General features: G+C 62.1%; 1 protein-coding gene and 3 long non-coding RNA genes across 4 annotated transcripts; 1 reads left to right on the top strand and 3 right to left on the bottom strand.

The window, feature by feature from the left end:
• Positions 1-4,704: 4,704 nt before the first annotated feature.
• Positions 4,705-7,525, bottom strand: TRIM56 (tripartite motif containing 56). Its single transcript, XM_050933506.1, has one exon. It carries the CDS (start codon positions 7,073-7,075, stop codon positions 5,036-5,038), a length of 2,040 nt encoding a protein of 679 aa, XP_050789463.1. The 5' UTR covers positions 7,076-7,525; the 3' UTR covers positions 4,705-5,035.
• A 2,603-nt stretch (positions 7,526-10,128) lies between these two features.
• Positions 10,129-18,613, bottom strand: LOC127039685 (uncharacterized). The gene is made up of 3 exons (XR_007771297.1): positions 17,642-18,613; positions 17,117-17,260; positions 10,129-16,527 (listed from the first exon to the last, which is right to left on the bottom strand). It is a non-coding gene; the product is annotated as an uncharacterized LOC127039685 (long non-coding RNA).
• Positions 18,614-20,228: 1,615 nt separating this feature from the next.
• On the top strand, positions 20,229-21,448 carry LOC127039684 (uncharacterized). The gene is made up of 3 exons (XR_007771296.1): positions 20,229-20,468; positions 21,147-21,220; positions 21,372-21,448. It is a non-coding gene; the product is annotated as an uncharacterized LOC127039684 (long non-coding RNA).
• Positions 21,449-21,664: 216 nt separating this feature from the next.
• LOC127039682 (uncharacterized) lies at positions 21,665-25,616 on the bottom strand. The gene is made up of 3 exons (XR_007771293.1): positions 25,082-25,616; positions 22,064-22,387; positions 21,665-22,003 (listed from the first exon to the last, which is right to left on the bottom strand). It is a non-coding gene; the product is annotated as an uncharacterized LOC127039682 (long non-coding RNA).
• Between the last annotated feature and the right edge of the window lie 1,732 nt (positions 25,617-27,348).

Raw genomic sequence — 27,348 nt, 5'->3', positions numbered from 1 at the left:
GCCCCCTGAACCTCCTGCTCCCTCCTGAAACCCTCCTGAGCTCCCCCCCTGAGCCCCCTGAACCTCCTGCCACCTCCTGAAACCCCCTCCTGAGGCCCCTGAACCCCCCCTGAGCCCCCTGAACCTCCTGCCCCCTCCCTGAAACCCCCTCCTGAGCCCCCCGAGCCCTCTCAAGTCCCCTGAACCTCCTGAGCCCCCTGCCTCCCCAAAACTCCTCCTGAACCCCCTGAACCTCCTTCCAAACTCCCCTCCTGAGGCCCCTGAGCCTCCTGCCCCCTCCTGAGCCCCCGCCCCCCTGAAACCCCCTCCTGAGCACCCCGATCCACCCTCCTGAGCCCCCAAAACCTCCTGCTCCCTCCTGAAACCCCCCTGAGCTCCCCCCTTGAGCCCTCTGAACCTCCTGCCCCCTCCTGAAACCCCCTCCTGAGCCCCCCAAACTTCCTGAGCCCACTGAACCTCCTCCCTCCTCCTGAACCCCCCTCCTCCTCCTGAACTCCCTGCTCCCCCCGAGCCTCCCCACCCCGAAACCCTCTTCTGAGCCCCCTGAGCCTCCTGCCTCCTCCTGAGCCCCCGCCCCCTGAAACCCCCTCCTGAGCCCCCCTCCTGAGCTCCCCGATCCGCCCTCCTGAGCCCCCCAAACCTCCTGCCCCCTGCCCCCCCCAACCTCCTCCTGAGCCCCCCAAACCTCCTGCCCCCTCCTGAGCCCCCACCCCTGAAACCCCCTCCTGAGCCCCCCAAACTCCTGCCCCCTCCTGAGCCCCCGAACCCCACTCCTGAGCCCCATGAACCTCCTGCCTCCTCCTGAGCCCCCTGCTCCCCCCGAGCCCCCCGGCCCAACCTCTTCTGAGCCTCCACCCTGAGCCCCCCAAACCCCCCTCCTGAGCCCCCTGAGCCCCCGCCCACCTAAAACCCCCTCCTGAGCCCCCCGAACCACCCTCCTGAGCCCTCTGAGCCTCCTGCCCCCTGAAACCCCCTCCTGAGCCCCCCTCCTGAGCACCCCGGTCTGCCCTCCTGAGCCCCCCAAACCTCCTGCCCCCTGCCCCCCAAACCTCCTCCTGAGCCCCCGATCCGCCTTCCTGAGCCCCCCAAACCTGCTGCCCCCTCCTGAGCCCCCGCCCCCTGAAACCCCCTCCTGAGCCCCCCTCCTGAGCTCCCTGATCCACCCTCCTGAGCCCCCCAAACCTCCTGCCCCCTGCCCCCCCAACCTCCTCCTGAGCCCCCCAAACCTCCTGCCCCCTCCTGAGCCCCCGCCCCCTGAAACCCCCTCCTGAACCCCCCTCCTGAGCTCCCCGATCCACCCTCCTGAGCCCCCCAAACCTCCTGCCCCCTGCCCCCCAAACCTCCTCCTGAGCCCCCCGATCCGCCTTCTTGAGCCCCCCAAACCTCCTGCCCCCTGAGCCCCCACCCCCTGAAACCCCCTCCTGAGCCCCCCAAACTTCCTGAGCCCACTGAACCTCCTCCCTCCTCCTGACCCCCCCCTCCTCCTCCTGAACTCCCTGCTCCCCCCGAGCCCCCCACCCCGAAACCCTCTTCTGAGCCCCCTGAGCCTCCTGCCCCCTCCCCCTGAAACCCCCTCCTGAGCTCCCCGATCCGCCCTCCTGAGCCCCCCAAACCTCCTGCCCCCTGCCCCCCAAACCTCCTCCTGAGCCCCCCAAACCTCCTGCCCCCTCCTGAGCCCCCGCCCCCTGAAACCCCCTCCTGAGCACCCCGATCCGCCCTCCTGAGCCCCCCAAACCTCCTGCCTCCTCCTGAGCCCTCCTCCTCCTCATTAACCCCCTGCTCCCCCCGAGCCCCCCACTCCGAAACCCTCTTCTGAGCCCCCACCCTGAGCCCCCACTCCCCTGAAACCCCGTCCTGAGCCCCCCAAACCCCCCTCCTGAGCCCCCTGAGCCCCCACCCACCTAAAACCCCCTCCTGAGCTCCCCAAACCCCCCTCCTGAGCCCCCTGAGCCTCCTGCCCCCTGAAACCCCCTCCTGAGCCCCCCAGAGCCCCCCTCCTGAGCCCCCTGCCCCCTCCTGAAACCCCCTCGTGAGCCCCCCTGAACCCACTGCCTGAGCCCCCCTGAAACCACCGCCTGAGCCCCCATCCCCTGAAACCCTCTCCTAAGCCCCCCAAATCTCCCTCCTGAGCCCCCCAGAGCCCCCAAACCTCCTGCCCCCTCCTGAGCCCCCCAGAGCCCCCTCCTGAGCCTCCTGCCCCCTCCTGAAACCCCCTCGTGAGCCCTCCTGAAACCCCCTCCTGAGCCCCCCAAGCCCCCCTCCTGAGCCCCCACCCCCTGAAACCCTCTCCTGAGCCCCCCAAATCCCCCTCCTGAGCCCCCCCGAGCCCCCTTAACCTCCTGCCCCTTCCTGAGCCCCCACCCCCCGAGTCCCACTCCTGAGCCCCCTGAAACCCCCAAGTCCCCCTCCTGAGCCCCCCAAACCTCCTGCCTCCTCCTGAGCCCTCCTCCTGTACCCCCTGCTCCCCCCGAGCCCCCCACCCCGAAACCCTCTTCTGAGCCCCCACCCTGAGCCCCCACCCCCTGAAACCCCCTCCTGAGCCCCCCAAAGCCCCCTCCTGAGCCCCCTGAGCCTCCTGCCCCCTCCTGAGCCCCCGGCCCGCTGAAACTCCCTCCTGAGCCCCCCAGAGCCCCCCGATCTCCCTCCTGAGCCCCTGCCCCCCTGAAACCCCCTCCTGAGCACCCCGATCTGCCCTCCTGAGCCCCCCAAACCTCCTGCCTCCTCCTGAGCCCCCTTCCTCCTCCTCCTCCTCCTGAACCCCCTGCTCCCCGAGCCCCCCACCCCAAAACTCTTTTCTGAGCCCCCTGAGCCTCCTGCCCCCTCACCCCCTGAGCCCCCTGCGCCCTCCTGAGCCCCCGCCCCCCTGAAACCCCCTCCTGAGCCCCCCGATCCGCCCTCCTGAGCCCCCGCCCCCCTGAAACCCCCTCCTGAGCCTCCCAGAGCCCCCCTCCTGAGCCCCCCGATCCACCCTCCTGAGCCCCCTGAGCCTCCTGCCCCCTCCTGAGCCCCCGCCCCCTGAAACCCCCTCCTGAGCACCCCGATCCGCCCTCCTGAGCCCCCTGAGCCTCCTGCCCCCTCCTGAGCCCCTGCCCCCTGAAACCCCCTCCTGAGCCCCCCAGAGCCCCCCTCCTGAGCACCCTGCCCCCTCCTGAGCCCCCACCCCCTGACACCCCCTCCTGAGCCCCCCCGAACCCCCCTCCTGAGCCCCCTGAACCTCCTGCCCTCTCCTGAGCCCCCACCCCCTGAAACCCTCTCCTGAGCCCCCTGAGCCTCCACCCCCTGAAACCCCCTCCTGAGCCCCCTGAAACGCCCGAGTCCCCCTCCTGAGCCCCCCAGGACCTCCCTCCTGAGCCCCCTGAACCTGCTGCCCCCTCCTGAGCCCCCTCCTCTTCCTGAACCTCCTGCCCCCACAACCCCCCTCCTGAGCCCCCTCATACTCCATAGACTCCTGCCCCCCAAAACCCCATCCTTAGCCCCCTGCTCCCCTCCTGAGCCCCCTGCCCCCTCCTGAGCCCCCCGCCTCCCTGCAGCCCAGCCTCCCAATTGCCCCCCATAAAGGCCCAAGCCCTCTGCCCCCTCGTGGCCTGATTCCAGCCCCCCAACTGACCCCCACCCTCTCCCTGGCCCCCAACCTGCTCCCTGCAGCCCATCGCCCCTCCTGAGCCCCTGCCCCCTTGGGGCCTGATCGCAGCCCCCCAACTGATCTGCCCCCTGCTGGCCTATCACCCCTGCTGAGCCCCTGCCCCCTTGGGGCCTGATCCCAGCCCCCCAACTGATCTCCTGCCCCCTGCTGCCCACCACCCTACTGAGCCCCTGCCCCCTTGGGGCGTGATCCCAGCCCCCCAACTGATCTCCTGCCCCCTGCTGCTCACCACCCTGCTGAGCCCCTGCCCCCTTGGGGCCTGATCGCAGCCCCCCAACTGATCTCCTGCCCCCTGCTGGCCCATCACCCCTGCTGAGCCCCTGTCCCTTTGGGGCCTGATCGCAGCCCCCCAACTGATCTCCTGCCCCCTGCTGGCCCTCCACCCTGCTGAGCCCCTGCCCCCTTGGGGCGTGATCCCAGCCCCCCCAGCTGATCTCCTGCCCCCTGCTGGCCCACCACCCTGCTGAGCCCCTGCCCCCTCGGGGCGTGGTCCCAGCCCCCCCAGCTGATCTCCTGCCCCCTGCTGGCCCCCCGCCCGTCCCCAGCACAGTCAGCAGCTCTAGAATAAAATCCATCTCTTTATTGGTGGGTCCTTCTGGTTTTACACCCGCGAGATACAGGGCGGGTCGGACAGACAGACAGCCCCCCCCCCCCGCCCGCCATCAGTGCCCCCCTCCAAGACCCAGCCACAGCGGTGCAACTCCCTCTGCCCCGCTCCAAGCCCCTCCCACCCAGCCCCTCAGACACCACCACTTCAGGGCACCAGGGGCGGGTGCCAGGATCCCAGCCCTCCGGGGGGGGTCCCGTGTTTGGGGGTCTTCCCTGATAGCCCTCGGGGTCTGCCCTGGAGGACATGGGGGGCATGGGGATCCAGGGGGTGGAGAGTGTGGGCTGGGCTGAGGGGGCAGGGACGGGGGTCTGCCCCCTCTCCTTTCCTGGGACCCTGCCCAGAAAAATGCCAGGCTGAGCCCAGCATGCGCACAACAGCGCAATCCCTCGCACACTCAGCCACAACCACTGCACACGTGGGCGCACACTCAGTGCACATTCACATGTGTGTGCTCACGCTGCCACTAACACTCATTGCAGACACACAGACACTCCTCAAATACTTCCACTCACAGATCACACAGGCGCATTAATGCACGCACTGACACAAACACACACACTAATGCACACACTGACACACAAACACACAAACACACACACACATACTAATGCACGCACAAACACACACACAACACACCCCAAAATGAACACACTAACGCACACACACACACTAATGCATGCACCGACACACACACATGTACACACCAACACAAACTAATGCACGCGCGCACACACACACACACACACACTCTTCTCAGCTCCCCCATCCCCATGCTCCCCCGCTCACTGAGTCGGGTACTGAATGCGGAAGACGTGGACGGTGCCATCGCTCAGCGCCACGGCGAAGTGCCCATCCCCGGTGATGGTGGCCACCCGGGCTCGCTGGATGCCATGCCGGGGGGTGAGGAAGGGCCCCAGCGCCTCCCCGCCTGGCCTGAATGCCATCACCTTGTTCAACTCCCGCAGGGCCACGTAGAAATGGCCCCTGTCGTCGGTGCAGACAGCCCCCGGCTGGCACTGCTCCAGCCGCTCCTCGCCCAGCTCCGCCAGCAGCTGCCCATGCCCGTCAAACGCCACCACGCTGCGCCGGTGCCAGTCCGAGGCCACGTAGCGCCCACACCGGCTGGCCACGAACACCATGGCCAGACGGTCATGCCCATCCGGGAAAATCTTCTCCACCAGCTCTCCCCGGGTGTCGTAGACCTCCAGGTGCCCCGCCACGCTCACCGCCACGGCCTCGCCCCCCTCCGCCGCTGACGTGACAGCATGGCTAGCCTGGGTGGTGCGCAGGGCCTTCTGCCAGACCAGGGCGCCATCCCGCTCCGCCAGGTAGAGCCGGGAGCCGGCCGTGTAGGCCACCCGGCTGCCCACGGCCGCCACGCTGCAGGGGGCCACGCCGCCGTGCACCGGGACAGCGCCCCGGAAGTCCCCCTGCAGCGAGAAGCGTTTGAGGCTGCGGTTCTCCTCGTCAGCCAGGAGCAGCTCCCTGGAGCCCAGGGGGCAAAGCCCCGTGACCCGGGGCCGATGCTTGTCCCCAGGGATCCGCACCGAGAAGCTGCAGGAGAAGCGGGCGGTGGGGGGCGGCCGGCACGAGGGTGGATCTGGGGCAGGGGCCGGCGGCCATGGGGCAGCAGCCGATGGCTGTGGGACAGAGGCCTGGGGCTCCGAGGAAGGGGCCGGCGGCTCCGGGGAAGGGGTGTCATGCTGGGCCCTGTCCTTCCCTCGGCCCTCGGGCTCGGCCTCGCCCAGGTCCAGCTGGAAGAGGCTGCTCAGATTCTGGAGATCGGCGCGCACGACCAGCCGGGGGCGCGGCCCTCCAAGGGGCTCCCAGTGGAAGCCCCGGAGCCGGCTGAGCTGCTGGGTGATCAGGGCCTCCAGCGAGACGATCTCCACCGGCCGGCCCAGGGCCAGCACCTTGCGGGCGACGTCGGCTGTGCCGCGGGCCAGCTGCTCCTGCAGCTGCAGCTCGGTCCGGAGCAGGCCGGCCGCCTTCTCGCGCCCCTCCACGTGGCGCCGCAGGGCGGCCAGCACCTCCTCCTGCTGGGCCAGCAGGCGCTGGGCCACATTGGCGCAGGCACGCTTCACCACGTCCCGCAGGCCGGCTTCGTGCCGCCGCAGCTGCTCCAGCTCCTCCTCCAGCGCCGCCCGCCCCCGGGCCACCCGCCCCGCCGTCTCCTCCACGCCGGCTAGCAGCTCGGCCACCAGGGGCCGCAGGGCCTCGGCCGCCTCCTCCAGCGTCTGGCAGGGGTGCTCCAGGTGTGGGCCCAGCCGGCACTCCCGGCAGATGGGGCCGGCGCAGGGCCGGCAGAAGAAACGCACCTCCTCGGCCGGGTGCTCGGGGCACCGCACGGCCTGGCGCTGCCGGATCTCCTCGTCATGCTCCCCGGAGAGGTAGCCCTGCAGGCTCACCAGCCGGTGGGCGTGGGTGAGCCGGGAGCAGCGGTGCCCGGTGGCGCAGGCCTGGCACAGGCTGTCGGCGCAGTCCAGGCAGTGGGAGACGGCCGGGCGGCCGCCCTCCTGCCCGATCAGTGGGCACAGGGCGCAGGTCAGCCCCGCCTCGCCCACCGGCCGCACTAGCTCCAGCAGCCCGTTGACAAAGAAGTTGGTCTTGAGGCCGGCCACCCCCTGCGGCAGGGACACGTCCTCCCGGCACTCGGGGCACCGCAGCCCCGGCCCGGCGCCCAGCAGCCCCTCCAGGCAGCCCTGGCAGTAGGTGTGCAGGCAGGGCAGGATCTTGGGCCGGCGCAGCCGCTCCAGGCAGATGGGGCAGGTCAGGAAGTCGGTGGCGATAGCGTCCGAGAGGGACAGGGCGGCCGAGGCCATGACGCCCCAGCAAAGAGACGGCGGCAGGGAGTCTGCTGGAAGCACATAGGACGGGCACAGTGAGGTTACGGGATTCAGAGCCAGGACTCCTGGGTTCTCCCCCTGGCTCTGGGAGGGGAGGGGAGTAGAGGCTGGGGGGTTAGAGCAGAGGGAGCTGGGAGCCAGGACTCCTGGGTTCTCTTCCCGGCTCTGGGAGGGGAGTGGGGGCTGGTGGTTAGAGTGGGGGGTGCTGGGAGCCAGGACTCCTGGGTTCTCTTTCCGGCTCTGGGAGGGGAGTGGGGGCTGGTGGTTAGAGTGGGGGGTGCTGGGAGCCAGGACTCCTGGGTTCTCTCTCCGGCTCTGGGAGGGGAGTGGGGGCTGGTGGGTTAGAGCAGGGGGGGCTGGGAGCCAGGACTCCTGGGTTCTCTCCCCGGCTCTGGGAGGGGAGTGGGGGCTGGTGGTGAGAGCGGGGGTGGGGGGGAAAGCTGGGAGCCAGGACTCCTGGGTTCTCTGCCCAGCTCTGGGAGCGGAGCGGCGGCTGGTGGATACAGCAGAAGCTCCCGCTCTGTTTGCAGTGGGGTGGAGGGTGTGGGAGGAGCCGCAGCTGGGCCTGTGGGGGTCGAGGGGGTTACCTGAGCCCGGGGGAGGGGTCAGGCCTCTCGACTCCCCGCGAGGCAGGCTCCGAGCTGCAGGTGCCACGGCAGAGAAACGAAAGTGAAACTCGGCCCAGGGGCGGGCTCTGCCCGGGCTGGTGTTTCGGTCCCTTAGATCCCCCAAACGCGCATGGGAGAGCGACCATCGGGCTGCCAAACACCAGCCCCCCAGCTCCAACCCCTCCCTCCATGGCTCCCAGCCGCACAGTGCCCTCCAGAGACCCTCCCCACAGCGCAAACCAACATCCTCCCCCAACCAAGAGCAACTCCCCAGCCTCACAGGGCTGCGTGCCCCATCCCCGTGCCTCAGTTTCCCCATCTGGGCAGTTGCAGTGACCGCCCCCACAGCCAGCCTGGTCCCAGCAAACGGTCTCTGTGCACAAAGGGCTTTGAGCTTAACAGAAAATAGGGGGTTGCTGCAGCTCTGGGCACCTGGCCTCCCCGCACCCCCAAAATCACAGCTCCCCCCAGCTCTGTTCCCCCAGAGTGCAGCACACACGGCTGTGTCTGGGGTGGGGCGGGGGTGCATTCACGTGGCTGTGTTTGTGTCTCCTCGTGCACACACCTGTGTGCATGTGGGACCAGGTGCATTTGTGTTGCTCTGCGTGGATGTTTGTGCGCACGGGGGGCTGTGGTTTGTGTGTGTAGGTCACAGGCCCCATGGAGGTGCAGGTGTGTGGTTAATTTCTGTGTGCAGGGGGTGTGTGGCCGCAGTGGCTGTTAGCCTGTTTGCACCTCTGCACGTCTCACCGTGCTATGGCACCACGTGCATGTGTGTGTGTGAGCCGCTGTGTTTGTGTAACAGCTTCATTTGTCAGTGTGTGTGTGAGACAGAGCAGACGTGCATGGGTTAGTGTCTGTGTGGTTAGTATCGGGGGGCAGCCGTGTTAGTCTGTAGCCACAGAAACAACAAGGAGTCCGGTGGCACCTTACAGACTAAGATTGATTTGGGCAAAAGCTTTCGTGGGTGGTTAGTGTCAGTGTGTCCATGTGTGTGTGAGCAGACGTGCACGGGCTAGTGTCAGTGTGTGCATGTGTGTGTGAGCACACGTGCATGGGCTAGTGTCAGTGTGTGCATGTGTGTGCATGTGGATGTGTGTGTGTTAGTGCCAATGTGTTAGTGTGTCAGTGTGTGCACAGATGTGTGTTAGTGTCAGTGTGTGTGTATGCACAGATGTGTGTGTTAGTGTCAATGGGGTGTGGAGATGTGTGTTAGTGTCAGTGTGGTTAGTGTGTGTGCACAGATGTGCGTTAGTGTCAGTGTGGTTAGTGTGTCAGTGTGTGTACAGATGTGTGTGCGTTAGTGTCAGTGTGGTTAGTGTGTCAGTGTGTGTACAGATGTGTGTGCGTTAGTGTCAGTGTGGTTAGTGTGTCAGTGTGTGTACAGATGTGTGTACGTTAGTGTCAGTGTGGTTAGTGTGTCAGTGTGTGTACAGATGTGTGCATTAGTGTCACTGTGTCTGTGTGGTTAGTGTGTGTGTGTACAGATGTGTGTTTGTTAATGTCAGTGTGGTTTGTGTGTCTGTGTGTGTGCATATGTGTGTATGTTAGTGTCTGTCTGTGTGGTTAGTGTGTGTGTGTGCACAGAGGTGTGTGCATTAGTGTCTGTGCAGTTAGTGGGTGTGCAGACGTGCATTAGAATCAGTGTGTGTGTGGTTAGTGTGTCTGTGTGTGTGCAGACGTGTGTGTGTTAGTGTCTGTGTGTCTGTGTGGTTAGTGTGTGTACGTACAGATGTGTGTGTGTTAGTGTCAGTGTGTCTGTGTGTCAGTGTGTGTACAGATGTGTGTGCGTTAATGTCAGTGTGTCTGTGTGGTTAGTGTGTGTACATACAGATGTGTGTGCGTTAGTGTCAGTGTGTGTGTCAGTGTGTGTACAGATGTGTGTGCATTAGTGTCAGTGTGTGTGTGGTTAGTGTGTCTGTGTGTGTGCAGACGTGTGTGTGTTAGTGTCTGTGTGGTCAGTGTGTTTGCAGATGTGTGCATTAGTGTTAGTATGTCTGTGTGCGTGCAGACGTGTGTGTGTTAGTGTCCGTGTGGTCAGTGTGTTTGCAGACGTGTGCATTAGAATCAGTGTGTGTGTGGTTAGTGTGTCTGTGTGTGTGCAGACGTGTGTGTGTTAGTGTCTGTGTGTCTGTGTGGTTAGTGTGTACGTACAGATGTGTGTGTGTTAGTGTCAGTGTGTCTGTGTGTCAGTGTGTGTACAGATGTGTGTGCGTTAATGTCAGTGTGTCTGTGTGGTTAGTGTGTGTACATACAGATGTGTGTGCGTTAGTGTCAGTGTGTTTGTGTGTCAGTGTGTGTACAGATGTGTGTGCATTAGTGTCAGTGTGTGTGTGGTTAGTGTGTCTGTGTGTGTGCAGACGTGTGTGTGTTAGTGTCTGTGTGGTCAGTGTGTTTGCAGATGTGTGCATTAGTGTTAGTATGTCTGTGTGCGTGCAGACGTGTGTGTGTTAGTGTCCGTGTGGTCAGTGTGTTTGCAGACGTGTGCATTAGTGTCAGTGTGTGTGTGGTTAGTGTGTCTGTGTGTGTGCAGACGTGTGTGTGTTAGGTGTACAGGGTTTTTAATGGGTTGTTTGCCGTAAGAACGGCCACACTGGGTCAGCCCAGTGGCCCAGCCAGCCCAGTCTGCCGACAGTGGCCAGCGCCCGGCCCTTCTGGCTTGAGGCTGGACAGGGACTGGGTTCTGCTAACCCCTTGGGCCCCTATCGTACATCAACGGGAACACAACCTTTCCGGGATCCCAGCGTCGGGCGTAACGGGTTCACACCCTCCCACGCAGCAGCTCACGCCTGGGCAAACAGGCAGCCTCGGGGTTTGCCAGGCCGGAGCTCCTCCTGCCTTTCCCCAGCCCAGCTCTGCTCCAGGTACCCTGAGCTCTCAGCCACCCAGGTCCTTCCCTCTCCGAGGCTGGCGAGAGATTGCCACCCAGGGCCTTCTTATACTCCCAGCCCGGCCCTGAAAGGCTGCCCCGGGGCCTGTTTTTAACCCCTTCCACACCGGGGCGGGGTGACTGCCCCGCTACAGGGGGGCAGGGCAGAAGGAGCACTTTGCCCCAAAACAAGCAGCTTTGCAACCCCCAGAGACCTGCAAGCGAGAGCCGGGCCCAGCGCGACAGGAGCCTCTGCCGGGGGCCGTGAGCCGCTCAGCTGTGCATCTCCTGGGACGACTCGCTGGGGGACCCCTCTGACGCTCCCCAGGGTCCGGGTGAGGCCCTCGCCATGGGGCTGGGAGCGGTCCCCTTTCAGTGGGTCACTGCAGATTTCCCCGCGCACCCAGAGGGACAGAAATCTTTCCCTCGGGAGCCAATCAGCACGTACAGCTCCGAACAAGGCTGCCCGAGAATCTGCCGGCGTCCCGCTCCGGCGGCTGGTGGGTTCCCAATGGACCAGGCAGGAACAAACGATGAAAACCCGGGCGGGCTGGCGATGTGTGGCCCTTTGCTCTGTGTATTTCGCCAGGGGAGGGTGACAGGGTGGGTGTGAACAGTCACAAACTGTGAACTCAACCGGGACTGACAAACAGTCAGACAAGCCCTACCCCACTACACACACATTTCCCACACCCGTGAACATTTCAATCAACTAAAACATGCTTAAATATGCGTCAGAATAATCAATTCTCCCCCAAAATTCAACACGTACAGATATAAATAAAGCCACACACATTACAGGTCACTGAAAGAGACAAGTCCCTGCGCTAACGTGATTTGAGACAGGCATGCGATGTAGCTGAAAGACACAGAGCGGGTGAGAGAACCCAGGAGTCCTGGCTCCCAGCCCCCCCTGCTCTAACCACCATCCCCCACTGCCCTCCCAGAGCCGGGGAGAGAACCCAGGAGTCCTGGCTCCCAGCCCCCCTGCTCTGACCCACCAGCCCCCACTCCCCTCCCAGAGCCGGGAAGAGCAAATGGCCTGTGAGAAGCCAGCCCTGTTTTTCGGGTGCCACGTGAAGCCCTGAGTCCTGGCTGCCTGGAAGCTGTTTCCCCACTGCTCCCCCGCGCCACCAACTCCCCGGGCTGGCTCCGGCTGCTGGGTTCATTCACCGTCACAGCTACCGCCCGCGTCACCACCAGCGTCACCCCCGTAGCCGCAGGCCCCGCCGCCGTCAGCGCTGGCCTCCAGCCCGTAGGTGATGCCGCTGCCCCCTCCAAAGTGGACACCCGTCTCGCCACTACAGTCACACAACAGCCACAGCACGCGCCCATCCTCCGGCGCTGTGTCAGGGCAGGGGAGAGGGGCCGTGAGATCCCCCCGCAGCTCTCGGGTGGGGGGTGTCTGCACCGTGTCCCTCCGAGAGCCAGGGCATGTCCAGGCGTCGAGGCCCACGCAGAACAGCGGGGGGGGGGGGCACGGTGCCTGTCCCCGCCCTGTTCCCCCCGGCAGGTCAAGACCCTCCATCACCCCCAGGAGCAGGCGGTTCCCCAGTCCATCTGTGCCTACACCCAGAGGGGGGCAAAATTCACCCCGTTCCCATAGGAGGCCCACACACCCTGGAGGCTGGCAGGGCGGGGAAAGAGGGGTGAGATGGAGACGAACTCTTGGGGTGGGGGGTGGAGAGAAAGGGGACCCCCCCCGTACCCATCGAAGCCAGTAGGTGCCAGTCTGAGCATGGCCTGTCTCCACCCCCTGGGGGCTCAGCACTGCCACCCCCATGGTGCACAGACCCTGCCTGGGGCATCATGAACCAGGGGCTGCAATGGGCGGGGGGATCCACTCACCACGGAGACGGCGCCTCCTCCTTGCCGGCTCAACACCCTCCTGCTCCGTTCGCGGCCCCGCTCTCGCTGCAGGACTCAGCCCTCTGGCTCGGTCTCTACTTTAGTTTCCCCTTCCGGGGAGGGGTGGGGAGAGAAATTCTCTTCTCCCAGACAGGTTCGGGCAGGGATCCACCGCACGGCCTCGCCAGCACCATGGCCACAGCGGCTGCCGGGGGAACCCGGGTCCGTCTGCCCGCCTGACGCTGTGGGTTCCGGCTCTGCGACCCCCAGTCCGGCCCCTCAGCTGAGCCCGAGTCCTGGCCTTCCCAGGCTCCTCCGCCCTGGTCGTCCCTGCCCAGGTGAGTTTACCCCTCCGGCTGCCTTTCCCCCCGGCTGGGCGAGGGCAGGGTGGACACCCCGTGACGGGGACCTTTGGCCCGAGAACCCGGCATCCCAGCGCTGTGCAAGGAAGGTGGAAGACATGGGGTCCAATACCTGCTGGATGACCCAGACGCCAAAACCACTGCTCCCCTAAAGCAACCCAGCCCCAGGTTCCTGCCCAGACAGCCGAGTGGAACACGAGGAGTTTCACCAAAAACCCTGTTCATCCGCTACAAAGTTCTACTGGTCCCAAAGGATCGGACACATCCACCCACCGTGTCAATGGGTATTTCAGATCTCCCCCAAATACACCCTTCCGGCCAATTCTCAAACTAGGATTTATTAACACAGCAAAGAGAGGGACGATTGTGGTTAAAAGATTAAACCTACAGAGACCAGTAAAGTTCTTAGCGCCGCTTCGCGTAGCAACGCTGGTTGCAGAAATTTCCTGCCAGTGTCACTTCATCGGGTTACCGTCCGAACGGGCAGGCCATATATGGAGCTGGTTCAAATTCGGCCCCGGGGATTAGCAGGGTGATCCTGACGGGGGTTGGAGACCTCAGGGTTATGAATCAAGCATCCCCAGACCAAGCATAAGCCGATCGGAGACACCAGCATGAGGGTCCTATGGTTCTCTTATAGCTCCCTGGCAGGATATCCATAGCCTCGAGCTCCGGCCCCGGTCCCACAAACCCAATGCGAGCCCCAACCACCCGATTCAAACAGCGTTCTCCAGAGGGCTCTCACTGTGACATCTAGCCGAGCCGGCCATGATTGGGTTGTGCCTCAGTTTCCCCCTTTGCACCTGTCATGGTTTTTCTGCTGTGGATGGTTCCAGGGCTGTTTCTGGGCTGTGAAATCGTAACGTCGCCGGCTTTCTAACCCCCAAGTGTGCTCTCGTTCAACCAGAGGGGCCTGTGTCACACAGCCTGTTCCCAAGCACCGATCCCAGCCCGGGGAAGGGTTTTCCCCATAAGCTCGACGTCCCGTGCGCTGTTACAGCGCTTGACATGAGCATGGCACCCACTGCAAGACCGCTGGCTCACCCACAGCTCTGGGCAAAGCTGCCCCTTCCTGGGCAGCCGGGGGATTGGCACCAGTTGGTCTGTGTTTTCCAGCCCTCGGGCCTCCTGCCCTGCCAAGGCTGGACTTTGAATGAACGCGACGGCGCCCATTTTCACCAGCAGAGCCGCGCTAAATTACACACACCAGGATGGAAAATCAGACCAGTTCTGCCACACACGTTAACCAGCAAACAGGGTCAAAGTGTCCCAGCAGAGCAGCGCCCCAGCCCAGTGTGGTTGGATGGCCCCTCACCCGGAGGATCTGCAGTGGGGGTGTCCCTAAAACAGCTGGATTTCCTCCCCCTGCCCACGGGCTCCCATATGATCTCCGCCTGCTTTCTGCAGCTCCCCAGCGCCACGGGCTCTTAGCAATTGCCCCAACCCAGCCAGGAGGCAGCCGATCAATTATTTTACGCACTTGAAAACTGTTCTCACGTCCCCTCTCAGTCTTCTCCTCTCCAGGCTAAACAAACCCAGGTTTTTCAATCTTCCCGCACAGGGCATATTTTTCTAGATCTTTCATCATTTTTGTTGCTCTTCTCTGGACTTTCTCCAATTTGTCCACATCTTTCCTGCAATGTGGCACCCAGAACTGGACACGATCCTCCAGCTGGGGTCTAATCGGCGCAGAGCAGAGCGGAAGAATCATTTCTCGTGTCTTGCTTACAACACTCCTGCCCAGAGGGATGTTCCCTTTTTTTGCAACAGCGGCACCCTGATGACTCATATTTAGCTTGTGGTTCACGGTGACCCCAGTTCCGTTTCTGCAGTTCTCCTTCCTAGGCCGTCGTTTCCCGGTTTGTGTGCATGCCTCACCGGGCTTCCCCAGCCACCCCCAGCCAGCTTCCTGGAAAAGCCCTGTTCCCTACGGCATCTGCAGCCCTTACGCCCTGTCTGGGAGTGTACGGGGCCGAGCGATGTGGAATCTCCCCGCCAAACCCAATCACCTTCCCCATGACCTCCCCAGCCTCCCAACTGCCGAGAGTCTCAGGGCTGCTGCCTTGGTAATCCGGCTGGGATTCGCCGCGCTCTGGGTCGGCGGCGCCAGCCCCCGGAGCAGATCGTCAAACGTTGCCCAGAGTCTGGCTCTGCAGAGTCAGTCGTGGATCCCACTTTGGCTCGGTGTGAGACACGCTCAGGAGACCAAGTAACAAAGGCCAGGCAGGTTTATCACTACGAGCCAATCGCACGGTGCAGGACAACCGTTCTCTGCGGTGCAGGTCTGCGGGAAGTGGTGCGTCCCCCCATGACACATTTCAGCCGGTGCTATTTATACCACGATTTCACAAGTGACCCGTTGCTAATCCCTTCCCCAGCCGCTCGGCCCAGCTCCCTCGCTGGTTCTGTTCCTTCCTTAGCTGGGTTTTGGATCCCGGCGCTCCAGGGGCTGGGCGACAGAGGCACTTCCCCGGCCAGCATGAAGCCATAGGATGAATCTACCTTGATTTCAAGCCGTTAATGACCGACTCCGGCCAGATGCTTCCGTGAATGCCGGGCGTGATGGGTCGCTTAGCGCAGGTGAGCAGAATTGTATAGAACGCACAGGCCAATTTAGCAAACGTACCTGCCATTAGATCTCTGTGGCGTGCTCAGGGCATCCTGATACATGCCTGCCGTGTCCCATCCACATAGGGAACAGGATATACACGGGCTAGCCCGGAGTCCATCACTCGCCACAATTGCCTAGTCCGACCCCCTAAAACACAGAGAGCACCCCCCGCCCTTGAGCAAGCCCTGTGGGAGCCAGAGCAGATCTGTCAGAACAGCCTGTCTCGCTCTAAGAGTTACCAGGGATGGAGACTCCCCTGGGGAAATTGTCCCACTAGCTAATTACACACGTGGTGACGAATGGATGCCTCCATTTCAGCTGCAGTTCTTGGGAGGTGTTATTACTTTGCCTGCTAGGTCGGAGAGCGTGCATCAACGGTGTGCTCCGGGAATCTCTCACTCCACGGCAGGGTTTCGAATCCCCCTCTGGCCCCTCTCCGATTTAACCACTGCCCTGCTGGAACTGCGGGGGCCAGAATGGGGCGTGGGATTCCCCCGGGCCAAAGAGCAGAAGTTAATTGCCATGGACCGGAGCTGTTCAAATCTGATCCTGCATCATCCCAGCTGGTGGCCGGCACTCAGCTGGAGCCGCCGGAGGTGGCACCTGGGTCCCTGTCTCTGGCCCGGGCTGGTCGGAAGATCTCTCGGTTCAGGGGGACCAAGGCCCGAGGTCCCTAAACACAACAGCATCCACCACGGCGAAGCTCATGGCAAAGCGCTGATTTGTCTCGCAGAGTAATTTCCAAGAACTCCAAAAGGGAGGGGTGGGCAGGAGGGTCCGTCCCCGGCTCACAGCTGGGGCTGGCTGCTTCTCTTGCCCTGCAGTCGTTGCGTCTCCTGGATGCGGCACCGGGGGAGCTTGTACCCGCAGTAACCCACTTTCAGGCACCGGAAGCAGAAGGAACAGGAGCACTCGGCACACCACACCGTGGGGCAGCCCTTCTGGGTGTGGCTCACCAGAGCGCCGCAGCCAGGGCAGGCCCGCAGCGCCGGGCACCCGTGCACCGTCGAGTTGCGGTTGTTGATTTTGGGTGCCTCATCCAGGGCCGTCTGCAGCAGTTTGGCATCGAGGGAAAAGCCCATCCAGGCAGTTGGGCAGGGCCCCTAGGACACCTGGGTCTGGATCAGGTGCTGGGGGAATGGGGGAGACGGAGCATTAGCCATCGGCAACACCTCTGAAGTTCCCACCCGGCCCTCTTTCTTCGTAGGTCCCCGGTAGGGCATCCCCCAGGCCGGGAGATGAGCTGAGCTCTGTGGCCAGAGGCCCCAGCTAACGCCCAGCCCCAGCTAACGCCTGGCTCCAGGACACGCCCCATCCCGAGGGCTCGCCAAGTGACTGAGCTGCCCGCCAGTGCTGAGACACATCTGGGCATCCCTGGCACACCTGCCCGTCCCTGTCCTGCTCCGGTTCCTCTTGCCACAGCATCCCACGGCAGCTGCCATGCCCCCGCGGTGCCCTGCAGAGCCAAACGCTGGCCATGCCCATCAGTGCTGGGTTGGAGCCAAGGAACCAGCTCTCGGGTGAAAGAGAAACGAGGCCCCAGCGAGGCCTTGAGGCCGGCAGAGGCTGCTGAAGTCACCCAAGAGCCAATGAATGAACCCGGGTGTCTCAGCACCTCCTCCCCGCCCCCCGCTTGACCCCATTAAACTCTCCCCCTCCCCCAAAGCTGGGGAGAGAACCCAGGAGTCCTGGCTCCCAGCCCCCCTGGACCAGCAGTACCTGTTTAGCTGCAGGAAGTCGCACCCCAGACGAGTCTCTGGCTGCTGGAGGCTCCATCAGGGGAATCTCCCAGTGACTCGGCTCCTCTCCATGTTTCACTTTCACTTGCCAGGGGCCGCGGGGGAGGCGTCCCAGGTCCAGGCACTGAATGGCCAGATAGGAGGGCTGAGCTGCTGGGCGGATCAGCGTGTGGCCACGACTGAGCATACGGCAGGGGAGCGGAGGGGCGCGATCAGATGGGGCGGTGCAGCGTTCACACCAGTAGAACCAATTCAGATTGGAGCATGGCCCCGATGGTTATACCAGCATCAGCCATGCCAGGCACAGGGAGAGAACCCAGGAGTCCTGGCTCCCAGGCCCCCTGCTCTAACCACCAGCCCCCACTCCCCTCCCAGAGCCCGGGAGAGAACCCAGGAGTCCTGGCTCCCAGCCCCCCTGCTCTGACCCACCAGCCCCCACTCCCCTCCCAGAGCCGGGGAGAGAACCCAGGAGTCCTGGCTCCCAGCCCCCCCTGCTCTGACCCACCTGCCCCCACTCCCCTCTCAGAGCCGGGAAGAGCAGGGTGCCGTGGTGAAGGGGCGAGTCTTGGCTGCCTGGAAGCTGCTCCCACGTGTCACCAAGTCCCCGGGCGGCTCTGGGGGAGTTTAGCAGTCACCCCCTCCACCGCCACGAATCCTCGGAGCCATTCTGCAGAGATCCATCCCTGGCATCGTCCCAGTCACTGAAGCACACACCCATTTCCCAGAGCTGTATCACTGGGGCGTGGGCCCATCAAATCTCTGCTTGGCTCTCTGTACCCCAGGGGGCCCATGCCTGCACCGCCCCCCTCTGCCTCGTGGCATGGCCCCCTGAAGCCAGGGGCACTGGCTGGGTAGGAGACCATATGTAGGGCCCCCAGCCTGCAGGGCCCCCCTTGGGCAGATCTCTCCCTTACCACGATGGCAGTGAGGGTCCCAGCTAGCACTTGGTTGCAGAAACAACTCTGTCACCCATGCCGCTCTCCCCGACACAGGCCCCACGGCCCTCCCCACTGCGCCAGCCACAGTCCATTTCCAGGACAGTTGCAGAGAGTCAGAACCAGTTCCAAGGGTCCCCCCCATCCCTGCCCCACTGTGCCCCTTTCCTGGCCTCCCCCAACCCTTCACCAGCTTGTCCTGGACCCTGCCTCCGAACCACCTACAATCCTCCCAGCTGGGTGGTCTCTGCACAAGTTTTACGTGCATCCTCCGCTGCGTTATCCAGGTCTCTCGCACCAGCCATTGTGATGTTGCACTCCACAATGCTTTATGAAAATATGCCACTGAGTGTGAATATAACGTAACTGGAATATGCTTCATGCAAAAGGTCTCTTGTGAGGTATCATTACAGAGCTTGTAATCTACTGCGTGCGGTCATCCTAGCTGTATAAATGTACCGCTCTTGTATCTGAAAGTAGAAAGATGAAATAACTCTGAGGGCCTATTGTAATTGTGCAAAGTGTGGGCCATTAATGGTGGTGATGGCTCCCATTGGCTGCAAATGACTCTGTTTACTTACAGACCTTCCGGGGTACGTGTGAGTCAGGCCGGGAAGGATGGAGCGCTTGGGGGTCCCACAGGACATGTGCTCATGTCACCTGGAACTGGAACCCATTTCAAACCCGGGGCTTTGCCATTTACTGGGGGAGGAGGGTCCAGAGAGACAAAAGATTCCCGCCCTGTACCAAAGCTATAAGAGGGGTTGGAGCAGGACAAAGGGGGCCAGTCATGAGCAATCCCCCAGCTACCACCTGGGCTGGAACAAGGGCTGCACCGGGGAAAGGACCGAGCCCAGACTAGGAAGGAGTCTGGTCTGTTACAGAAGCTCATTGGAATGACTCTGAGGGTGAGATTTGAGTTGTAATTGGGTTCCTCCTGTATTAGGCTCAGACTTGTGTGATTTGGTTTTATTTTGCTTGGGATCTTACTTTGTTTTGTCTGTTCTTACTGGGAAGCATTAAATCCTACTTTTTATACTTAATAAAATCACTTTTGGCTATTAATGAACCAAGAGTAAGTGAATAATCCCTGGGGGAGCAAACAGCTGTGCATCTCTCTCTATCGGTGTTATGGAGGATGGACAATTTATGAATTTACTCCATATAAGTTTTATACAGAGTGAAACGGATTGATTTGGGGTTTGGATCCCACTGGGAGCTAGGTGTCTGGGTGCTGGAGATAGGTGACCTCCTAACCGATTTTTGGTTAAAGCCGTAGCTTTTGGGGCCTGGTCCAGACCCTGGGTCTGTGTTGCAGCAGGCTGGCATGTCTGGCTCAACAAGGCAGGGTTCTGGAGTCCCAAGCTGGCAGGTAAAATGGGCTCAGAGGTAATTTCAGCATGTCAGGTGACAGTCTCATGGGGGTCTCTGTGACGCAACCCATCACAGTGGCGTAGTCGATAGGATCACTCAGCTCCTTACTCACCATCCTCTTACCTGGGCCCGCTGTGCCCTGATTGAGCTGGCCGCACCTAGCCAGCTTCCCTCACTCCTTTTATCGCAGGAGCGGGGTAACCGCCTCATTACACACCCCATTTCCAATCGGAACTGGTTGCTAGTGCCAAACACAGAGAGAAAATCACCTCTCCCCATTCCTCTCTGCACATGGGAACTGACACACAACCTGCCATCGCAATCCAAGTGTGCAGAGTGGCAAAGCCAGACAAACGCTGCCGGGGGATGTGTTGGAGTCAGACCTCAAGGACTGAGGCTTGTCAAGCAGGTTTCTTCCACGTGGACCAGCCGGACACGAACAGCACAAACACGGGCCATTTGGTGATTCACAGCCGTTTACTTTGTGTGCTTCAACAGGGGATGGTGACAGATTGTGAGTGAACAATTCCAAAGATTTAACTCAATCTAGAGATGGTTATTAAACAGCCACACACACACACACACCCCCCCCCCCCGCATTTCCCATACCTGTGAACATTTCAATCAATACAAAAATCTTTAAAATACTTCCAAGAATCAATATCCTCCACCGAAATTCTACATGTAAAAATGGCTCCCAGTCCCTCTGCTCTAACCCACCAGCCCCCACTGCCCTCCCAGTGCCGGGGAGAGAACCCAGGAGCCCTGGCTCCCAGTCCCTCTGCTCTAACCCACCAGCCCCCACACCCCTTCCAGAACCGGGGAGAGAACCCAGGAGTCCTGGCTCCCACCCCCATGCTCTGACCCACCAGCCCCCACACCCCTTCCAGAACCGGGGAGAGAACCCAGGAGTCCTGGCTCCCAGCCCCCCCTGCTCTAACCCACCAGCCCCCACTGCCCTCCCAGTGCCGGGGAGAGAACCCAGGAGTCCTGGCTCCCAGCCCCCCCTGCTCTAACCCACCAGTCCCCACTGCCCTCCCAGAGCCGGGGAGAGAACCCAGGAGTCCTGGCTCCCACCCCCATGCTCTGACCCACCAGCCCCCACACCCCTTCCAGAACCGGGGAGAGAACCCAGGAGTCCTGGCTCCCAGCCCCCCCTGCTCTAACCCACCAGCCCCCACTGCCCTCCCAGTGCCGGGGAGAGAACCCAGGAGTCCTGGCTCCCAGTCCCCCTGCTCTAACCCACCAGCCCCCACTGCCCTCCCAGAGTCGGGGAGAGAACCCAGGAGTCCTGGCTCCCAGCCCCCCCTGCTCTAACCCACCAGTCCCCACTGCCCTCCCAGAGCCGGGGAGAGAACCCAGGAGTCCTGGCTCCCAGTCCCCCCTGCTCTAACCCACCAGCCCCCACTGCCCTCCCAGTGCCGCGGAGAGAACCCAGGCATCCTGGCTCCCAGCCCCCCTGCTGTAACCCACCAGCCCCCACTCCCCTCCCAGAGCCAGGGAGAGAACCCAGGAGTCCTGGCTCCCAGCCCTCCTGCTCTAACCCACCAGCCCCCACTCCCCTCCCAGAGCCGGGGAGAGAACCCAGGAGTCCTGGCTCCCACCCCCATGCTCTGACCCACCAGCCCCCACACCCCTTCCAGAACCGGGGAGAGAACCCAGGAGTCCTGGCTCCCAGCCCCCCCTGCTCTAACCCACCAGCCCCCACTGCCCTCCCAGTGCCGGGGAGAGAACCCAGGAGTCCTGGCTCCCAGTCCCTCTGCTCTAACCCACCAGTCCCCACTGCCCTCCCAGAGCCGGGGAGAGAACCCAGGAGTCCTGGCTCCCACCCCCATGCTCTGACCCACCAGCCCCCACACCCCTTCCAGAACCGGGGAGAGAACCCAGGAGTCCTGGCTCCCAGCCCCCCCTGCTCTAACCCACCAGCCCCCACTGCCCTCCCAGTGCCGGGGAGAGAACCCAGGAGTCCTGGCTCCCAGTCCCCCTGCTCTAACCCACCAGCCCCCACTGCCCTCCCAGAGTCGGGGAGAGAACCCAGGAGTCCTGGCTCCCAGCCCCCCCTGCTCTAACCCACCAGTCCCCACTGCCCTCCCAGAGCCGGGGAGAGAACCCAGGAGTCCTGGCTCCCAGTCCCCCCTGCTCTAACCCACCAGCCCCCACTGCCCTCCCAGTGCCGCGGAGAGAACCCAGGCATCCTGGCTCCCAGCCCCCCTGCTGTAACCCACCAGCCCCCACTCCCCTCCCAGAGCCAGGGAGAGAACCCAGGAGTCCTGGCTCCCAGCCCTCCTGCTCTAACCCACCAGCCCCCACTCCCCTCCCAGAGCCGGGGAGAGAACCCAGGATCCCGGCTCCCAGCCCCCCCTGCTCTGACCCACCAGCCCCTACTCCCCTCCCAGAGCCAGGGAGAGCAGTGGGTCCGTGAGGAGCCAGCCCTGTTCTGCTGGTGCTGCGGTGAAGGGCCGAGTCCTGGCTGCCTGGAAGCTGCTCCCATGCGCCACCAAGTCCCCAGGCCGGCTCTGGGGGAGTTTAGCAGTCACCCCCTCCACAGTCGCCGCCCCCTCCCCCTCCACAGTCACCACCCCCTCCACAGTCACCGCCCCCTCCCCAGTCGCCGCCACCCCCTCCACAGTCGCCGCCCCAGCCACCGCCGTGGTCACCGCCAGTGGGACTATTGCAGCCGCCGCCGTGGTCACCGCCAGTGGGACTATTGCAGCTGCCGCCGTGGTCACCGCCAGTGGGACTATCGCAGCCGCCGCCGTGGTCACCAGCGTGGTGACTGCCATGGAGACTATCCCAGCCGCCGCCGTAGTCACCATCACCAGGACAGTCCCAGTCAACACCATCGTCACCGGCGCTGGGAGCCGCCCTGCGCCGAGAACGGTCCCCGACTTCATCCCATTTACAGCCGCTGCAGCAGGCGCCCATTTCCCGGAGCTGTATCACTGAGAGAGGGGGGAGGGGGCTGTGAGATCTCTCCTTGGCTCTCTGTGCCCCTGGGGGGGGACCTTGTCTGCACCATGCTCCCTTCGCCTCGTGGCAGAGCCCCCCACCCCTCCACCAGCCTGTCCCAGCCCGCACAGCCCTGCCAGCTGGGTGGTCTCTGCACACACTTTACGTGCATCCTCCCTTCCGTTATCCAGGTCTTCAGTGAGGGTACTGACTAGCCCCAGGGCCAGGACCGAGCCCTCAACCCCCGTGGGACCCCTCTGCACCCTCCCGCCCACTGAGAGCTGCTCCAGCCGTGCTCCCACCTTACGGGAGGGGTGCATGTGTGTGTGTTCATCTCGAGGCCAGCTCCCTCGCTGCCTTCTGCGACCATCCTGCAGCGCGGCGGCAAACGCCGGACTCAATTCCAAGTCTTCGCAAGCCTGCCGTGTCCTCCCCCCCGCATCCACCAGGCCAGTCAGCAGGAGGGGCGAAGAGCAGCACGGGCGCAGGACCACTTAAGAACTAGCCCACCCCGACGAGCGTCTGTCTGACCTCCAGTGCTGGAGATTCCCACAGCCTCCCTGGGCAATCGGTTCCCCGGATTAGCCACCTGGACAGTTGGGAAGCTTTTCCTGAGGTCCCACCCAAACTGCCCTCTCCACCCACCCGTCCACCCCCACACAGCAGCTGGGGCTGCCTGGCCTGAGAGGGGGATAAGATGGATAGGTGAGGGGAGGCAGCTGCCTGTGGCGGGGGGGAGGCGTGGCAGATTGGCATAACCCGGGCACTAGCAAACACCTCAGGAGGATCTCAAGAGACCTGGACACCCCAAAATAGGAAGGGAGCCTGGGTGTTAACACATCAGCCCTCGTGGGCGGCCCCCACTCCCTTGCCAAGAAGGGACAGGACTTTCTTCCTCCGGCCCCAGGCAAGGTCTGGACCACACTACAGCGTTAAATCGATTTAAACAGCGTTAAATCGATTTAACTCTGTACCCGTCCACACTACAAGGCACTTTAAATCGATTTTAAGGGCCCCAACGAGAGGAGTAACCCTAAAATCGATATTACTATATCGATTTAGGGTTAGTGTGGACGGAAATCGAAGTTATTGGTCTCATTCTTTTACTGAGCTATCCAGAGTGCACCGCTCTGGAAATCGATGGTAGCCTAGGACCATGGAGGCACACCACCGAATTAATGTGCCCTAGTGTGGACGCGTAAAATCGATTTTATAAAACCAGTTTTATAAAACCAGTTTTAATAATTTCGATTTTATGCTGTAGTGTAGACGTGGCCCAAGTCTCCAATCCAGCCCAGGCAAGGGGCGTCCCAGGGGATCCTGCCCCCAGCCGCCAGCTCATCGACTCTGAGCAGGGCAGTGCCAAGCTGGGACCTTTGCCCCTGGCTCAGAGGGCAGGGCATGCACGGGGAGGGCTGGGCGGTGGAACAAGCAGTCCAGAGGCGGTTTATGGTTTGCTATTAGCAGGTTACTATAAATGCATATGGAATGTGTAAGATAAACCCGGGGGAATATGAGTCACTTTGAGCTAAAGGATCAAACGGTCCCTCCTGGCCTTGGCATCTCTCACTTAACACACGTCGCCTGGCGCACCTATTTCCTGCTCATGGTATTTGGTATTTTTCCTTGAAGTCCCAGCTCCTGGAGACACGGGACTACGCAAGGATTTTAACTTTCATTTGTGTTAAGTATCATGCAATTAAAGGTGCAGAGAGCCCACTCCCCTCCCAGAGCCGGGGAGAGAACCCAGGAGTCCTGTCTCCCAGCCCCCCTCCTCTGACCACCAGCCCCCACTCCAGAGCCGGGAGAGAACCCAGGAGTCCTGGCTCCCAGCTCCCCCTGCTCTGATCCACCAGCCCCTACTCCCCTCCTAGAACCAGAGAGAGAACCCAGGAGTCCTGGCTCCCAGCCCCCCCTGCTCTGACCCACCAGCCCCCACTCCCCTCCCAGAGCCAGAGAGAGAACCCAGAAGTCCTGGCTCCCAGCCCCCCCTGCTCTAACCCACCAGCCCCCACTCCCCTCCCAGAGCCGGGGAGAGAACCCAGGAGTCCTGGCTCCCAGCCCCCCTGCTCTAACCCACCAGCCCCCACACCCCTCCCAGAGCTGGGGAGAGAACCCAGGAGTCCTGGCTCCCAGCCTCCCCTGCTCTGACCCACCAGCCCCCACTCCCCTCCAAGAGCCAGAGAGAGAACCCAGGAGTCCTGGTTCCCAGCCCCCCGCTCTAACCCACCAGCCCCCACTCCCCTCTCAGAGCTGGGGAGAGAACCCAGGAGTCCTGGCTCCCAGCCCCCCCTGCTCTAACCCACCAGCCCCCACACCCCTCCCAGAGCTGGGGAGAGAACCCAGGAGTCCTGGCTCCCAGCCCCCCCTGCTCTGACCCACCAGCCCCCACTCCCCTCCAAGAGCCAGAGAGAGAACCCAGGAGTCCTGGTTCCCAGCCCCCCTGCTCTAACCCACCAGCCCCCACTCCCCTCCCAGAGCTGGGGAGAGAACCCAGGAGTCCTGGCTCCCAGCCCCCCCTGCTCTAACCCACCAGCCCCTACTCCCCTCCCAGAGCCGGGGAGAGAACCCAGGAGTCCTGGCTCCCAGCCCCCCCTGCTCTAACCACCAGCCCCCACTCCCCTCCCAGAGCCGGGGAGAGAACCCAGGAGTCCTGGCTCTCACACCCCCCCAGGACGCAGCGGTACCTGTTGAGGCTCCGGCAGGGCAATTTCCCAGGGACTCGGCTCCGCGTTTTCGTTTCGGTTTCGGTTTCTCTTGCCAGGGGCTCAGCTCGGGAAGCGCCCCGGGGCGGGTGGCAGGATTGAGCCCGGGGTACCCAGTTCTCTAGGACGGGCCAGGGCCTCGCTGGGCGGGTCGGTGTGTGACCCCGCCCGAGCTTACGCCGCGAGAGCGGAAGGGCGGTCAGACGGGGCCCTGCAGCGTTCACACTGGCACAAGCAATTCGATTCGGAGCGTCGTCCCGACGGTTGTATCAGCATCAGCCCTGCTTCAGGCTCAAGGAGAGACCAGGAGTCCTGGCTCCCGGCCCCCCTGCTCTGACCCACCAGCGCCTCCACTCCTCCCAGAGCCGGGCAGAGAACCAGGAGTCCTGGCTCCCAGCCCCCCTGCTCTGACCCACTGGCCCCCACTCCCCTCACCAAACGAGGGAGAGAACCCAGGAGTCCTGGCTCCCAGCCCCCCTGCTCTGACCCACTAGCCCCCACTCCCCTCCCCAAGCCGGGGAGAGAACCCAGGAGTCCTGGTTCCCAGGCCCCCCTGCTCTGACCCACCAGCTCGTCCACCCCTCCCAGAGCCAGGGAGAGAACCCAGGAGTCCTGGCTCCCAGCCCCCCTGCTCTGACCCACCAGCCCCCATTCCCCTCCCAGAGCTGGGGAGAGAACCCAGGAGTCCTGGCTCCCAGGCCCCCCCTCTAACCCACCAGCCCCTCCCCCAAACACAAGAGAGTTCTCCCCACCCTGGAGTAATCCCTGTGGGACCCAGAGCAGATCTGTCAGAACAGCCTGTCTCGCTCTAAGAGTTACCAGGGATGGAGATTCCCCTGAGGAAATTGTCCCATTAGCTAATTACACACGTGGTGACGAATGGATGCCTCCATTTCAGCTGCAATTCTTGGGAGGTGTGTGACGTTATTGATATAAACTGGGACCATATAGAACATGGGTTGCAACCAAGGTTCTGTAGTGGCACCAGATCTTATGTAAAGTGGGTCATATAAGGTGTCTAAGACCAGGTTAAGGGTTACTGGTTATGATTATGCTGTCTGTATGTCTGTAGCATTGTGTAGTTGAAGTTATAAGTATTGGCTGTATTCTGTCTATATTTCAAACTTGTGCTGTGTTACTGGGAAAGAGCCCAGACAAGTGGGTGTTAGCTCTGTTTAGCCTGCTTGATGGCCCATTAAGGACCATCAGCTACACAATTGACCCATTGAGAGGAGGCAGATACGCCTTGTGACTCAGCAGGGTGTGCAGGGACTGGCCCATGTGACTGCAAACTCCATTTTGCTGTAATTTTCCACAGTAAGAAGTGTTCTTACACCTGGAAGTGCCTATATAAGGCTGATGCCTCATCTCCATCTGGTCTTCAAGCCTGCTTCTTACCTCTGGAGGGACTTTGCTACAAACAGAAGCCCTGCAGAAAGGACCCATGACCCATCCCAGCGGGGGATGTTCTCCAGAGACTTGATTTGAACCTGCAATTTACTCCATCACTGCTACAAGCCTGAACTAAGAACTTTGCCATTACTGCATGTAATTGATTCCACTTAACCAATTCTAGCTCTCATCTCTACCTTTTTCCCTTTACGAATAAACCTTTAGATTTTAGATTCTAAAGGATTGGCAACAGCGTGATTTGTGGGTAAGATCTGATCTGTATATTGACCTGGGTCTGGGGCTTGGTCCTTTGGGATCGAGAGAACCTTTTTCTTTTACTGGGGTGTTGGTTTTCATAACCATTCATCCCAGGACGAGTGGCGCTGGTGGTGATACTGGGAAACTGGAGTGTCTAAGGAAATTGCTTGTGTGACTTGTGGTTAGCCAGTGGGGTGAAACCGAAGTCATTTTTGTCTGGCTGGTTTGGTTTGCCTTAGAGGTGGAAAACTCCAGCCTAGGGCTGTGACTGCCCTGTTTGAGCAATTGGTCCTGAATTGGCACTCTCAGTTGGGTCCCGCCAGAACCGCATCGTCACAAGGTGTTATTACTTTGCCTGCTAGGTCGGAGAGCGTACATCAACGGTGTGCTCCGGGAATCTCTCACTCCACGACAAGGTTTCAAATCCCCCTCTGGCCCCTCTCCGATTTAACCACCGCCCTGCTGGAACTGCAGGGGCCAGAATGGGGCACGGGATTCCCCCGGGCCAAAGAGCAGAAATTCTGTTCAAATCTGATCCTGCTTCATCCTAGCTGGTGCCGCTGGAGGTGACACCTGGGTCCCTGTCTCTGGCCCGGGCT

The sequence above is a fragment of the Gopherus flavomarginatus genome, chromosome 23, assembly GCF_025201925.1.
Source record: "Gopherus flavomarginatus isolate rGopFla2 chromosome 23, rGopFla2.mat.asm, whole genome shotgun sequence".
NCBI lineage: Eukaryota > Metazoa > Chordata > Testudines > Testudinidae > Gopherus > Gopherus flavomarginatus.
The sequence above is the reverse complement of the archived record's forward strand: the minus strand, read 5'-3'. Positions and strand labels throughout refer to the sequence as shown.

What these genes read in the sequence shown, in the direction of transcription:
- TRIM56 (XM_050933506.1), bottom strand. Translation starts at nt 7,075, where the DNA reads ATGGCCTCGGCCGCCCTGTCCCTCTCGGACGCTATCGCCACCGACTTC.